This window comes from Mycteria americana, chromosome 1 (genome assembly GCF_035582795.1).
Source record: "Mycteria americana isolate JAX WOST 10 ecotype Jacksonville Zoo and Gardens chromosome 1, USCA_MyAme_1.0, whole genome shotgun sequence".
In the NCBI taxonomy this organism is placed as follows: Eukaryota; Metazoa; Chordata; class Aves; order Ciconiiformes; family Ciconiidae; genus Mycteria; species Mycteria americana.
Window position 1 is genome coordinate 149,810,075 of NC_134365.1, and position 13,830 is coordinate 149,823,904.

At 38.1% G+C, this 13,830-nt stretch overlaps 1 protein-coding gene across 1 annotated transcript in view; it reads right to left on the reverse strand.

Annotated features, from left to right (window-relative positions):
- TSGA10 (testis specific 10) overlaps positions 1-13,628 on the reverse strand; it is a 37,191-nt gene extending 23,563 nt beyond the window's left edge. The window contains exons 1-9 of the mRNA XM_075523935.1: positions 13,439-13,628; positions 9,683-9,892; positions 8,899-8,964; positions 7,266-7,466; positions 6,637-6,792; positions 6,111-6,284; positions 5,846-5,923; positions 3,138-3,289; positions 1,588-1,703 (exon numbers count right to left, since the gene is read on the reverse strand). Of these exons, the coding sequence (XP_075380050.1) occupies positions 1,588-1,703; positions 3,138-3,289; positions 5,846-5,923; positions 6,111-6,284; positions 6,637-6,792; positions 7,266-7,466; positions 8,899-8,964; positions 9,683-9,892; positions 13,439-13,495 (1,210 nt within the window). The 5' untranslated portion in view covers positions 13,496-13,628. The remainder of the gene's footprint in view (positions 1-1,587; positions 1,704-3,137; positions 3,290-5,845; positions 5,924-6,110; positions 6,285-6,636; positions 6,793-7,265; positions 7,467-8,898; positions 8,965-9,682; positions 9,893-13,438) is intronic.
- Between the last annotated feature and the right edge of the window lie 202 nt (positions 13,629-13,830).

The window sequence follows — 13,830 nt, forward strand, 5'->3', positions numbered from 1 at the left end:
TAGCTCTCCTCACTGGATGTCTCTGATCATTCTTCACTCCCTCCTCTCACTTTATTAATTTTCAGTCTCTGATTTCTTGCATTGCCCCAGCTTTCCCTGGTGCCACATCCACACTCTGTTTCTCCATTAACTGCCTCCCAATCTCACCGTTTCCCACTTACGGTGTCCTCTGACAACCAATCCTCCTCGTTGCAAATTCTTGTCCAGCCAATATCCCTATTCTTCACTTGCCTCCTGGCTCTTTATTAACTTTACTTCTCCTACCTATTTCACTAGGATTATGCAAATTGTAATCTCAGTATCCTCTCTTTACTAATCCTTCAGTTAAAACCTCTCAACTGTCTTCTCTCAGTACATTCTCTCTCCACACCTACACTGTAGTTCCTCTCCTTCAGCATCTTCCACTGTTATTCCTCTGGTGACAGGATAATAGCACAATACAGACAGTCTCCATTAATTTCAAGAATTTTTGCCTGCACTTGCCTCACAGTAATGAAAAATCCTAATGAATCTAGATTGGAACATGCTTCAGTCAGATGATAAGATACCTCAGATGCTAAATTCTGAAAAGTCTCTATTCAGCTTTAATGAACTAATTTTTTTTTTTTTAGGCTTAAATTACACTTCATTTGGACACATTTCCTGGGAACGATCAAAAGCATGCAACAACACACAGACTGACATGCCTATCAAACATTAAGTCCCTTATTTTACTGTTCCAGGGGTATAGGACTTTTAAAACAAAAAATATGTGGATTTTAATGTAGACAAAACATCTTTTTCTCTAGCCTTCTCAGGAGTGGCTTAGACGCCTTAGCTAAAGCATTAAAAAAAAAATTAAGTTCACTTTGAATGAAATGCTTATTCATTTGAATGAAATGTTCATCTTTAATGAAATGTTTAAATCCAAATAACCAGAGTTTGAAATTTGTAAGTAAGAGAAAAAAAGATATTTTAATAGCATAAGGCAGCTCTAACATTAGGTGTCATTATCTATAGATTAGCTTTAGTTTCCCTTCACAAATTCAGCACTGCATTTGAGAACAGATTATGTCAACTGCATTTGTAGAAAATAATAAAAGACTTCTAACACAATACAGTTGTAATTTGGGAAGTGAAAACATATTCCTTGCTACTACAGGAATAATAATTCCTGTACCCACCTCCTTTACTCCCATAATATAAAAAAGATGCAACATACAATATAGGATATATACTCTAAAGGATGTTTTCCTGATTCCATCATCATCATCTTACGATGCTGCGAGGTGTTACCACCGCGTTAGTGGATCATAAATATAACTGATATGCTCAGACACTGCATATTGGTACTGATGCACATTGTTCAGCTGACAGTATGTGCTGTCACTGAAACTTACTTGCAAGAGCTTTATTACATAATTTTAAAATGCAAAAACCTTCCAATAATGAAAGAAAACAGATGTTGAAATTTTAAAACTGTCAAGTATATTTATTTGCATTCAACACTTTTTCTTTCATCCCATAAGAGAAAAAGAAAAAGAAAAATGCTGTAATATAACAATTACCCTATTGAATTTTATTACAAAAACCATACCTGTCACTCACCAATTTTTTCATCCAAAAGCATAATTTTCTCTTGGGCAAGTTCCATTTCATATTTTTTCTTAACAAGGCTTCGCTGAGTCTCTGAAAGACTCTGTTCTGTCTTTTCATTCAATAAACTGGAAAAGCAGAAGCATTAAACAGGAGAATTCAGAAGTTTATAATTTTTTTTTCCTTTTTGAAACATCACTAAAATTGCAAAAGTTAAGAAAAAGCAAGATTCTTCTGTATATTTTAGTCTATTTGGGATATTTTATTAATGTTAACCTTAATCTCTGGAAATTAAAGTCTGAATACTCCTGTAAAGAATCCCAGAAAAGTAAGAAGCATTCTTTACAACAGGTGGACATAAAAACTTCTCAGAAATTATTAAAACAAAAATCATCACTTGGGACATACATTGGAATGCTTGACCTATTTCAAGTTATACCCAAGTCATACGTTCAAATCAAGTAGTAATATTAATGATTCTCAAACTGTTGAAGAAACTGAAGAGAACTATCAGCCTGGTTTGGGGGGAAAAGAAAAAGATCTTTTAGTAGCAGCAACTAATCTTCAACAACTCAATTTTTACAGTATTCATAAATCTGACAACTTATTATAAAGCAGCAATAACTAAGGACTGGATTTGCAAAGGAGTTCACGTTATTTTAGAAATCACAGTATCCTTAGAAAAGCATTGTGGGCCAGCATGATAATGCACACTAGCACCCAGCATTCCCACCAATCAAAATCCAACCAAAAAACCTGCAACACCCATGTGTTGACTACACCAGTCACTTGTAAGGACACATAGGTTTAGGAGAGTGTTTGCGTAACTGAATTATATTTAAGGAAATACAAGAGGAAAAAGTCGCAGTATCTTCTCTTGCAGTCTGTTCACTCTGTAGGCTAGTTCAGTCTGTGATCTAGTTCTTATCTCTCCACATAAACTTCACACGTGCTTGATCCTTCCCTCCAGTCAGTAAATTATCCTTTTTTATTTTGCACTCACTGACCTATGCTTTCTTCCCTAAAGGCTTCAAGTGAGTCCAGTCCCACTACATGCTTCTGAACATAGTTAAGAACTCCAGTTGACCAGCAGGCCATAAAACCTGTGCAAGGCTTCAGTTTTATCTCCTCTCATGAAAACGCTCCAAGACTAAGAAAAGGATGTTTGAAACTAACTACACATGACACTCATTAGTTTATGCATGTTTGCTTGCCTCTATAGAAACAACAATAAAAATGAAAAGAAAAAATTTAATTCATATGCAATTTACCAAAAACCATCAATCCCTGCAGCTTCTAATAGAAAGCTCCTAACTCTAAGTCAGAGTGAATTTTACTTTTTCACTGAAGATGGTTTTCAGCATATCATAAAATCAACAAGCCAACAGCATTTACATATAAATAAGCAATGAGGAAAACAATTTCATTTCAAAAAAGAAGGATGCTCAGAAGCACAACTATCGTAAATTCCTTTCCCTTTGAGCTACATAACAGTTATGAAAACCAACAAACATAGGCTGACGTTACTCGTCAAACTAACGCAATCATATACTTTTACTTACCTAAGTGAAACATATTCAGCTTCCTGTCGGCTCAGCTCAGTTTCAGAGTCCAGTGCTCTTCTTGCTAATCTTTTCATCTCAGTTTCCAGAGAATCAATGGTGTCTTTCATTAGCGCCAGTTTGGACATCTGTTCTAACCATTCACTATCTAACTAGAAATATAATTAAATATTAAAAGCCGAAAGAAGCTGGTTTATACATAGAGTTTCTCCTATTAATTCAAATTCTACTCTGTTTTTAGCACAAATCTTTTACTGAAGGAGAAATGCCTAAGTATCTCATTTACTCAGGGCTTGACTCCAAGTCTACTGAAGATAGTTGGCAAAGAGCTGAAATGTGATTTTCACTTCATTTGAAGGACAATCAATTTCCTATCTTTCATATCTCTGCGAATATTTTCATTTATTAAAGTAAATTTTAGGTTGGTAATTATGCCCAAGGGCAAAAACGTTTGGCATTGATCAACATGAAAAGTTTTCAGTGCAAAATAACATAACAGAAAACATTATTATTAGGGTATGAAGGGAGAAATCACAGTTCAGGATACAACACTACCAATGACGGATTTTGGCCTCTACTAAGTTATATAGTTATGCCAATAACTGGATAGAGAAATCACTGTAAAACATTTGCATAAAGCACTATATGACCAAGTTACCACCATGAGGCCTTTAGGTCTGGACCTAGAATAAAGAACAGGTCCAGAAACTCTTGCACAGATTCCAGCAAACCTAGTTTGAAATCTCCAGTTTAAAGCAAGCTGTGTTTCATTATTATAATGGTTACACTTAACATTTAAAGAACTGTCCTTTCTAAATTATTTGAAACAGCTCTTTTAAGGTAAAAAATTTTCATCTCATCCCTCTCCTTATTTACTGATTCTTTCAGTACTAATTTCTGTGTTACTATAATCAAAGGTCAGAACGCTGAAGACCAAGTCAGTAAGATTCATATTGATGTATCGCCCTCAAAGGGTACCAAATGAACTGAAGAAATAAGATGATGTACCTAAAACAGGACTATTCCCAATATTCACTACACATCATTTGTCAAGTGTGTGATTAAAGCTCATTTACTACTTGGAGTACTCAGAGCTATTTAAGCCTACAGCATATTCTTCATCACAGATGCACTCAGTTTAATATTATAATCCTTGGAACTATACTTATAAGCTTGGTAGGATTTAAAAGGCTGAAGGGGAAAAAGAAAATGAACCAGAATTTATAACCACAAGATCTAGAAGAAAGATACACTACAGAAATCAATGTTAATCTATTTAAAAATCAAGTTCTACCAAGACTGTAAATATATTTAAGGTTTATATTCATTTTATTAATGTTTTCATTTTCTATTTTAGCACCATATGTTAGCAAACAATTGCACACACAAGTAACTTAAATCATATTAAATAGGACTTGCCAGAACAGTACAATTACATTTGGTTTTGGAGCATCAGGTCTTAATGAAATACAGTCATAAGATAATTCACATTGAAATGGACTCCAGGAGGTCTCTAGTCTAAACTCCTGCTCAAAGCAGGGCCAGCTCTGAGGTCAGGTTGCTTAGAGCTTTGTCCAGTCCATTCTCAAAAATCTCCAAGGCTGGGGACTGCTCAGTTGTCCTTACAGGAAAGAAGCATTTCCTTGTATTCAGCCTGAACCTCTCTCGTTTCAACTGACACTCATTGTTGCTCATCCTTCCACCATGCACTGCTGTGAAAAGCCTATTTCTGACTTCTTGATGAGTACTGGCAGGTAGGACTTAGGTCTCCCTTAAGCCACCTCTACTCCAGGTGGAACAAGCCCAGTTCCACCAGCCTCCCTCTCATAGGGAAAGTGTTCCAACCCCAAGTATCTTGGGAGCCCTCTGCTAAACTCACTCCACTTTGGCAATGTGTTTCTTGTACCGTGATGGCAAAACTGGATGCGGTGTATTCCAGTGTATTCCAGATGTGGTCTCGTGAGTGCTCAGTAAAGGTGGACAATCACTTCCCTTGAGCTACTGGCTGTGTCCTGTTCACACAGCCTAGTACACTCTTGGCCTTCTTTGCCATCATGGCATACTGCTGGCTCATGTACAGCTTGCTGTACACCAGGGCCTCCAGGGCCTGAATTTTCAGCAGAACTGCTCCCAAACCCATTGGACCCCAACCTGTATTGGTGCCAGTGGCTCTTCTTCCCAAATTCAGAACTTGGCATTCATCCTTGTTGGACTTCATAAGGTTCCTGTTGTCCATTCTTCCTACCTGTCTTGGTCCCTGTGGATGACAGCCCTGCTCTTGAGTATATCAAGAGTTTTACCTGATTTGGTGTCATCTGCAAACTTTATGGGCACACATTCTGTCACCTCCTTCAGGGCACTGATAAAGATATTAAACAGGACAGGCCTCAGACCAAACACCTGTGGTGCTCCATGTTAACACTCTCCAGGCCAAGTACGACCCATTAACTGCTACCTGATAAGACTGACCATCCAATCAAATTTTCTCCCATCTAGCTGACCACCCATCCAGACCATAACATCCAAACCTGGATACAAGAACACTGTGGGTGACAGTGTCAAAAGCCTTGCTATAGTCTTAGTAAATACATCCACTGCTCTCAGCCTGTTGTTTCCTAATAGAAAGCAGTCAGGTTGATCCTCCAGGATTAACCATGAACATCATCTGTATTACATTTACAACTCCATAAAAAATTATTTTCCCTTACATTTTGAATAGTGTTTTCTAGCTCTTCAATTCTCTGTTCCAAATGAGCCTTTTCATTAAACGCAGTCTCTTGGGAAATCTGTATCAAATAACAACAACAACAAAACCACACATAGAACAAGTCTGAACTCACCACAGACGTGTAATGCAATTAACTCTCAGGATTAGAATAGAAATCTTTAGCAACTTTAATTACACTACTAAGTAGTTTTCATGTTAAAATAACCGGGGGGAGGGGCGGAGGTGGGGTGGGGCAAAAATCAAACCTTTAACTGCTCCTTAAGGCTATCACGTTCTGTAGTCATCCTTCGAAAATCTGACAGTGCCGTATCCCTTTCTATCTCCACATGTCTTAACATAGCTTGAGCTGTCACAGTACTTTTAGGAGTCCTGGGGCATTTGATAACTTCCTGACGAAGTCGGGAAATCTCTTCCTGTGCCTGTTTTTAAAAACAGCAGCATAACAGAAATATGGAATAGATAATTTAATATATTACTGTAGCATATGGCTCGTAAGGCAGAGCATCGCAGAAACTGCAATATCAAGGATGAAGTAATGATTTGTGCATATATCCTTTGATTCAGGAAAGCATTCTTAACTCAGGACAGCACTTACAAACTTGTATTTAACTGACAGATTCAAATCATAGAATTTCTATAACTTTTTTCTATTTTTTGAACAAATGGTTTGCATTTTTTTCTTTTTTACAAAAAAAAAACAGAAATAGGATTTTTTTCTTGCACATCACCTTAAGTTATTTCAATTAATCATACAAGTATAAATAAAATTACCCGTTCATAAAGACTGACAATTTTGTCTCTCTCAGCTGTTAAAACTTTGAAGTTACCCTGAATTTCTGCCACACGGCGCTCATATTTTTTGAGTGTTGACTTAAGTTCTTCACGTTCTCTCAATATTTTCAAAACTTCTGGATCAGAACTCACTCCCTTAAAGAATAAGATGATATAAGGTTAAAGTAGAGAAACAAAACTTGATACATTTTATTATATCTGGTTTGGAAATTTCTATAAAAGATTTAATAAGCCTTCAACCTAGTAACCACAAGACCATCAAGACTGTACGTATATATTTCTTAGTAATAGAACCCACATATACATAACATTTTCTAAAATACATTTATTTTGAGTAGCAAATGTCTATCACAAATGTTACTGACAATCATGTTAAAAATTACTTAATGTAAGCAGATGTCAGGAGCCATTTAAAGTCATATACATGCATGCAGTGTAAACCGGCAGTTAAGTTCACATTATTTGCCCATTCCCATCTTGGGCATCCCTGTGTTCATAAATGAATTTGTTTTTCTTCCTGGTAATTATGGCTTTGGTGATTTAGCATAAGATAAACCAATATTTAAAAAACTGTATTCCTCCTCTTCCAAAGTGTTTTCCAAGCTCACCTGGATGGATGAATTTTTTTTTGACATGCTGCCACAAGTAGAGGTTCGCTTAGGACTTGAAAATGCGTTTCTAAATACCTTCAGCAAATTCTCAGTCTCACTTTTATAGTAGTCTCTGTCCTCCTCCAAGGTCTTAATAAAGCTATCAAGCCTTGAAGGTGACTTCCCTTGCTTTATTTCAGCTTCTGTTTGTAAAATAACCTGCATGTGCAAAAATGAGATAATTCATTCACTGAAACAGAATTTTTGTAATGAATGATACTTCAGTGTAAAATAAACATACACTTCAAAATGAAGATGAAGCAGATATCTAATTAAAATAAATATCCTTTTAATACTTTAAAGTAACTTCTGAATGTCTATATTTTCTCATTTGTGTTATATTGCAGAATATGTCTGAATGTCCTTCTAAAATGGATCTAACAGGACAGAAAAGGACATAAAAGCTAAATGTTAATTAACTTGGAATGTATCTGTTCAAAACTAAGGAGGACAATTAAGTAGATTTGTATTAGAATAGCTAATGAATTTTAAATATGAAAGAAATTAGGCCACTATGTTTGCTTAAGATCCATGAAAGGTGAACTTTTGAAATGGAAATAAAGTAATGTGCAAATAAGTATAGTTGAAATCTAGAAAGTCATGTAGGGGTCTAAAACAGATTTTGAAGATGAATTGCAATTCCAAAGTTCAAAATTGCACACCAAATCCCTCTCCATTACAATCGATCTGTTGGAAGTACCTGGAATCATGAAAGTTTAAGCACCTAGGGAATACTAAACTCTGCAAATTCATTATTTTTGTTAAGACACATGCAGAAGTAGGTCTTTAAATCCCTGAAAAGTTATAAATTAATCACCTAACTCTCTCAGTAAATCTAGCTGTCAAATCCCAAACTTTCTGGCTGAAGGACTGAAATCTTTCCAGGGTAATTGAGCAGTAAGCTCTACATGGTCAGAGTGTTTTTTTTCCAGGGGGGGTTCTTTGCAGGATTGTGGCATAAGCTCAAATATTTTATACAGGAAAGAAAAAAACCAACCCCTCCCACCCCCCTGAAATTTGAGACAAATCTTTAAATTACAGTAAGAAATTATCATCTTGAACACAAACAAATTCTCTATCAATTTATACTGGAAGCAAGTGAATGAGCAGCTTAATAAATTAAAATGTTAAATTAAGTTAGATTTACCACTAGCTAATATTTCTACAATTGCAACATTGTATACATTTCAAAATATTCCAACAGTATTGTTACACCTTAAGGAAGACAGAATATTAAGATAAAAATTTTAAAGAAAAAATGTTACTTCTTTCTGTTTTGCAAGTGATTTACAAGATATTCAAAACAGTTATATGCAATTTTGTAAAACAAAAAAAATAAACACACAAAACAAAAAAAAGATAGATTCTCAAAAGCAAAATCATTACAGGCTAGTTGCAAAACAGAAACAGATTGCCATCCATCCAGAGACAGAAAACTACAAATGAAAACAGATATGTTTATCCATTCTATAACTTGTCTCTTATCAGTGAAAAGAAAGCAAGTGAAATTCGCTTGTACAAGTATTAATTTCATGTGAAAATGACCTGATTTCATAGCTACATATATATTAAGGATACATGTTTAACTCACAGATTTTAGTGTTTTCACCAAGTGTTCCAGCTTCTTTATCTTGTTCTGCTGGTGTCGAATTTGAACCTACCATAAAAAAATTGAGAGCAAGAGATGCATTGATTTTGTGTAATCATTAGCACAAATCCAGCATTTTAGCTCAACTGTTCTAGTCCAAAGGAACATTTTGTACATGTTTTCTAGTTTGACTAGGCTAAAAACATGCTATTTAGTAACAATATACTTAATCTAGAAGGGAATCAGTTAGAAGTTTTATCTTCAGATGCAGTCCAGGATTAGGAAAAACAGTAACAGCTGAGTTACTCTCAGGTGAGCAAATGAAAAAGGAAGCATGCGATACCTTTCCCCAGAACTGTCTTACCGAGAAACTTTTGAAAACAGGGACAGTTTGAATATACCTGTGGGCTAAAGAAATAAGTATGTAGTTACACTAATTGCAAACAAAGAGTATGCTTTCTCCCATCTGACCACTACTACTAAATCACATAATTGCATGTGCATAGAATGCAATTTTCCATTATCCTCTGAAATCAAAAGCAGTTTTCACTGAAATTACATTGTTTCCAACTGCAAGCATAATTTTAATCCTTGAACCATTCTACACTTGAAAAATACCACGCTGGCCAGAACCTACTCCTCCTTCATCCCAACAAATATACTTCAAAGCAGAGATGAAAGCTAGAAATGCAGCCCAAAATGTCAACACCCCCCCCCAAACAGTTTCCCACAATATTAGCAAACATTAAAATATCACTGCACAATATTAATTCTAACGAATAGATACCTTTGCTTCCTCAAGGTCCTTATCAGCAGTATTCAACAGCAATTCTTTTTCCAGCTGCTCAGATAGTTTGCCAATTACAGCCAGTTCTTTACACAGATGATAATTTTTACAGGTGAACCTATCCACTTGACTTTCCACCGCTTGCTTCTTATCAAGCAGTTGTATGACATGTTGCCTTAGCTCATGGTTTATCTTCTTCAGATCTTCAATCTATAAGGACAAGGAGGAAGAAAGTATTTTACTTCATCTTCAAGGATTTGCAGGAAGTATTTCATAATAAGAAATAATTTACGCTTAACAAAAAAAAAATCAGTATATGTCATTTACAAATGAACAATATGCATATTACTAGCACCATTTTGAACAAATTAATTATGAAGGGTTCTGGACAATGGAGAATCTGATTCTTAATATTTATGCTTAAAACTATCTCAAGCTAGGCTGCCACTAGAATTATTCTCCCATAGTACTGTGAGAGGAGAAGTCTCTCCAGGCCTGGTCTCAAGTTTCCAACACCCTTACTCACTATGGCTCTGTTAGATCTTAGGAATGCCCTTCAATCATCCTCTTTGAGTTGGGCCTGTATCCTTCACACATACTTCACAAAGGCCAGCAGAAATGTAGCAGTTCAAGTATTAATACTAATTCATCAATTAATCAATATAAGATTAATAATTTTCCTGGAACAATATTGTCTTTAAAAAAAAAGTCTATGGCCTTTTTGTAAGACACCAGAAGTTGCTAACTATTTTGGCACTGTCAACTCATTGTAACATCTCAGTCTACAAGAGCATTACAGCCTTGGATTTCTAAAATCCCAGCCCAGTCAAGATATGGATACAGTGTGATGCAGAAACTCCATTGTTTGCACAGGCTGATCCTGTAATGCATGAGAAATCAGCATCGCTGAATACCAAATTCTGCGAGGTTCACTTGATTCTAATAGTCAGAGAATTTTCTTCAGGTACTACTATCAGTGCACAAAAATAGATTTTAAATTATTTAGGAAGACCTGAAAGATGCTTTGTGACTAAAAGCTTTCTGAGTGGGCTCTGTCCTGTGACATTCTGTAGTAGTTAATTTTGCCACTTTTTTCTGTTCAATGGGTATACAAATATATTAGGAGAGTCAGTGAAAAAATTATGAATTTATTTTAATTTTATTTTTATGTTTTCATCAAGCCTGATCCAGCTAATGCTACTGAATTAATAACAAAGCATAGTTATAGACCTGAAAATGTGATAATTATGGATTGGTTGAGTGGGAGAGTAGGTTGTTTTTTTTTTTCAAAAAACCTGAAACACGCCCCCCCCCCCAAAAACCCACCACAGAAAGCATCCACAAAGGGTGTGGTGAGTAGAGACAAAGTAGAGACAGCATCTGTCTTTGGCGATTCCTGCACTTTTATTAAATTATGAAATTTGCGGAGAATACAGCTCTGCTATTACTGGAGGAAGTTCACAACGATGCCTGCCTTACATGGTGGGAAGAGGAGTGCTAATGAAGAGCAGGGAGGCTAAATCCTACTCTGCATCTGAATGTACAAACACCACTTAAAATTACAAAATTTAAGTCTGAGTCACGTCCACACCCTCAAGCCTCAAGCAACTGACTACACCAGAAGTGGTTTTGTTGCTCCATACAGCCAACCTGTTTATCATTTCTCAAGGGTCTTTTCCAACCTAAATGATGCTATGACTCTACAATTTTCCCCCCTCATCTTCTCTTGGATAACCAAGAAAGTTCTGGCAAGCACTCAGACATACCGTATTTAGACTACAAAATTAAGGGTTCTTCATGGAAAATACCATTTTAGCAAATTACTCTGCTTTATACAGACAGGAATTACAGTTTGAGCACCTTAACTAATTACAACTGTGCTCACAATGCTATACGATGAAAGTGGTCTGTAAGCAAACAAAATTACCAATCACTTAAAGCTTTATAGGCTCAAAACCCAATACCACACTAGCAAAAAGTACTCATAGACATAAAAAAAAATCATAAAGTACAAACAACCTTCGCTCCTGTCATGTCATTGCATTCTGCTCTAGCTCATGACAGCTTGTTCCAGCAATATAAACTGGGGAGGAGAATGCTACCATTTAACTTCCTAGGCACAAAAGGATGCAGAAAAGCATCTTTTTGTATTTCAGCTATATCAAAATAGAGGAAATACATGATAATAAGAAACATGGACATAACTTATGAATTATGTCTATCTATCAGCATAGAGCAAGGCCAGAATATAGAGCTGGAATATAGAGCTCTCAAATATAGAGCAAGGCCGGAAACATTTGTAAATGTTCAAATTCTGTTCAATTCAGCTGAACATAGGGATATAGAGCTAGTTATCATCAACTCACAGTACTGCTACTTATGTTTCCTTACAAATCCACACACACTTTGAAATATAGGAAGGAAGAAAAAGACAGAGTGGTCTCTGGCAGCTTTCTCAGAATAACTATGATAAAGTAGGGTCACTGGAATGAGTCCCTCGGTGAAAGATGAATGAGCCACAGCAAGACGGCAAGTGGCAAGCACACCAGTGCCCCACAGTGCTATTCAATGCCTGACAGTCTGCTCCTGTTATAATATGGGAAGTAGCCCACAGGTCTAACAACAGAATATGAACATTCAGTTACCCGCCAGCAGGAAGTTATCACCACCAGCATGACCACAACAGCTTCTCTCCATGCTCAGGTTCAAGAGTTTCAAGGAAATTTAGGGCAGCTGGTTCACCGAGTTCTTTCCCTACCACATTCAACTTCATCTGAATCAAATCTCTGCCACCAAGTATCAGTCTGACCATCAGCCTCAAGGTGTTTTTAAGCACCAATAAAAGCGATAGTTTTGTTCAGGAGTAAGCTAACTTAATTTGGGGTATCTACAAAGAAGCATTTCTAGAAAGTGATTCCCATGATTGATTTTAGGCATTCATCCTAAAAATTAATCATGCCCTAGGAGTACCTCTGACAATAAAGACAGCCTAGATGTCTCTTGTCTCTATCACAGTCATCATCACCATTGACACATGAAAATAGATGAGAATCCCATCCTAATACTCTGTTCTCTCTGAAAGAGGCACTCACAACTTTCTCCAGTTATATGCATTGCCTTAGTCTTTCCAGAAAGGGAAGAGAACAGATCAGAGTAATCTGCAAGCTATCCGTACCTTCAGTACCTCACTGAGCAGAGGACTCAAATTTACAGATAGAATACACCATATTTGCTCACTCACAATACTACTTTTACTCAACTTGTGAAAGAGAACTTTTCGAAAGACATGATAATATTTATATTTCCTAAAATAATTATTATTGATGCTTGCCATAAAGTGGCAAGATTTAGTTACCGCTGTTGACACATTTCACCACCACCCTCCGGACTGCGGTAATGCAACCCCCTTGCAACTGGGATGAAACTTCGCGCTAAGACCACTCTAAGCTTCATGCAGCACTAAAGACACTGGCAGCATGACCAGAAGAATTCAGAGTTAGCAAACTTTTTGGACTGATTAAGTCCCCAAAGCTGTTTTTGAGTTCCAAGTCTTTCAGCGATTAATTGAAGATGCTCCTTTCCTCCTTGTTCTCCACAGTGCACGCAGCACCAGCACCTGCAACGTCCCGCGCCCTGCACCGCCGCCCTCCGCACCGCTCGCCCCTGGCCGCTCGGCGCACACCCGCGCCGCGCCGACCCCCCCGGGCTCACGGGACAGCCGGGCGGGGCGCCGAGGCGAGTCCCGGCGGTCTCTACCTTGCGGCGGCTCTCCGCTCTCCCCTCCCGGCGCCCTGGGGAGCGCCGGGCGCTCATGGCGGCTGCCGGGGCCAGGTGAGGCACCCACGGCCGCCCGCCCCGCGCACTCACCCGCCACCGCGCCCGCTCTCTGCCCCGGCCCAAAGGGGAGCTCTGCGCGCGCGTCCGCCCCTCCGGTCCGCGGCGGGGCGCCACGCCCCAACGGCTGCCTCCCTCCGCGTTCCCTGGGCGCCTGGCAACGGCCGGCGGGCTGCCGCGCCCGTTAACCGCCCCGCTCAGCCTTGGCGGGGCGGCGGGAGGCAGGGAGTGGCGGACGGCGGGAAGGGATAGCCATGCGCTGTCACTCGCCTGCCCGGGGCGCGGCCCACGTCTCTTAAGGCTGTCTCCTCAGC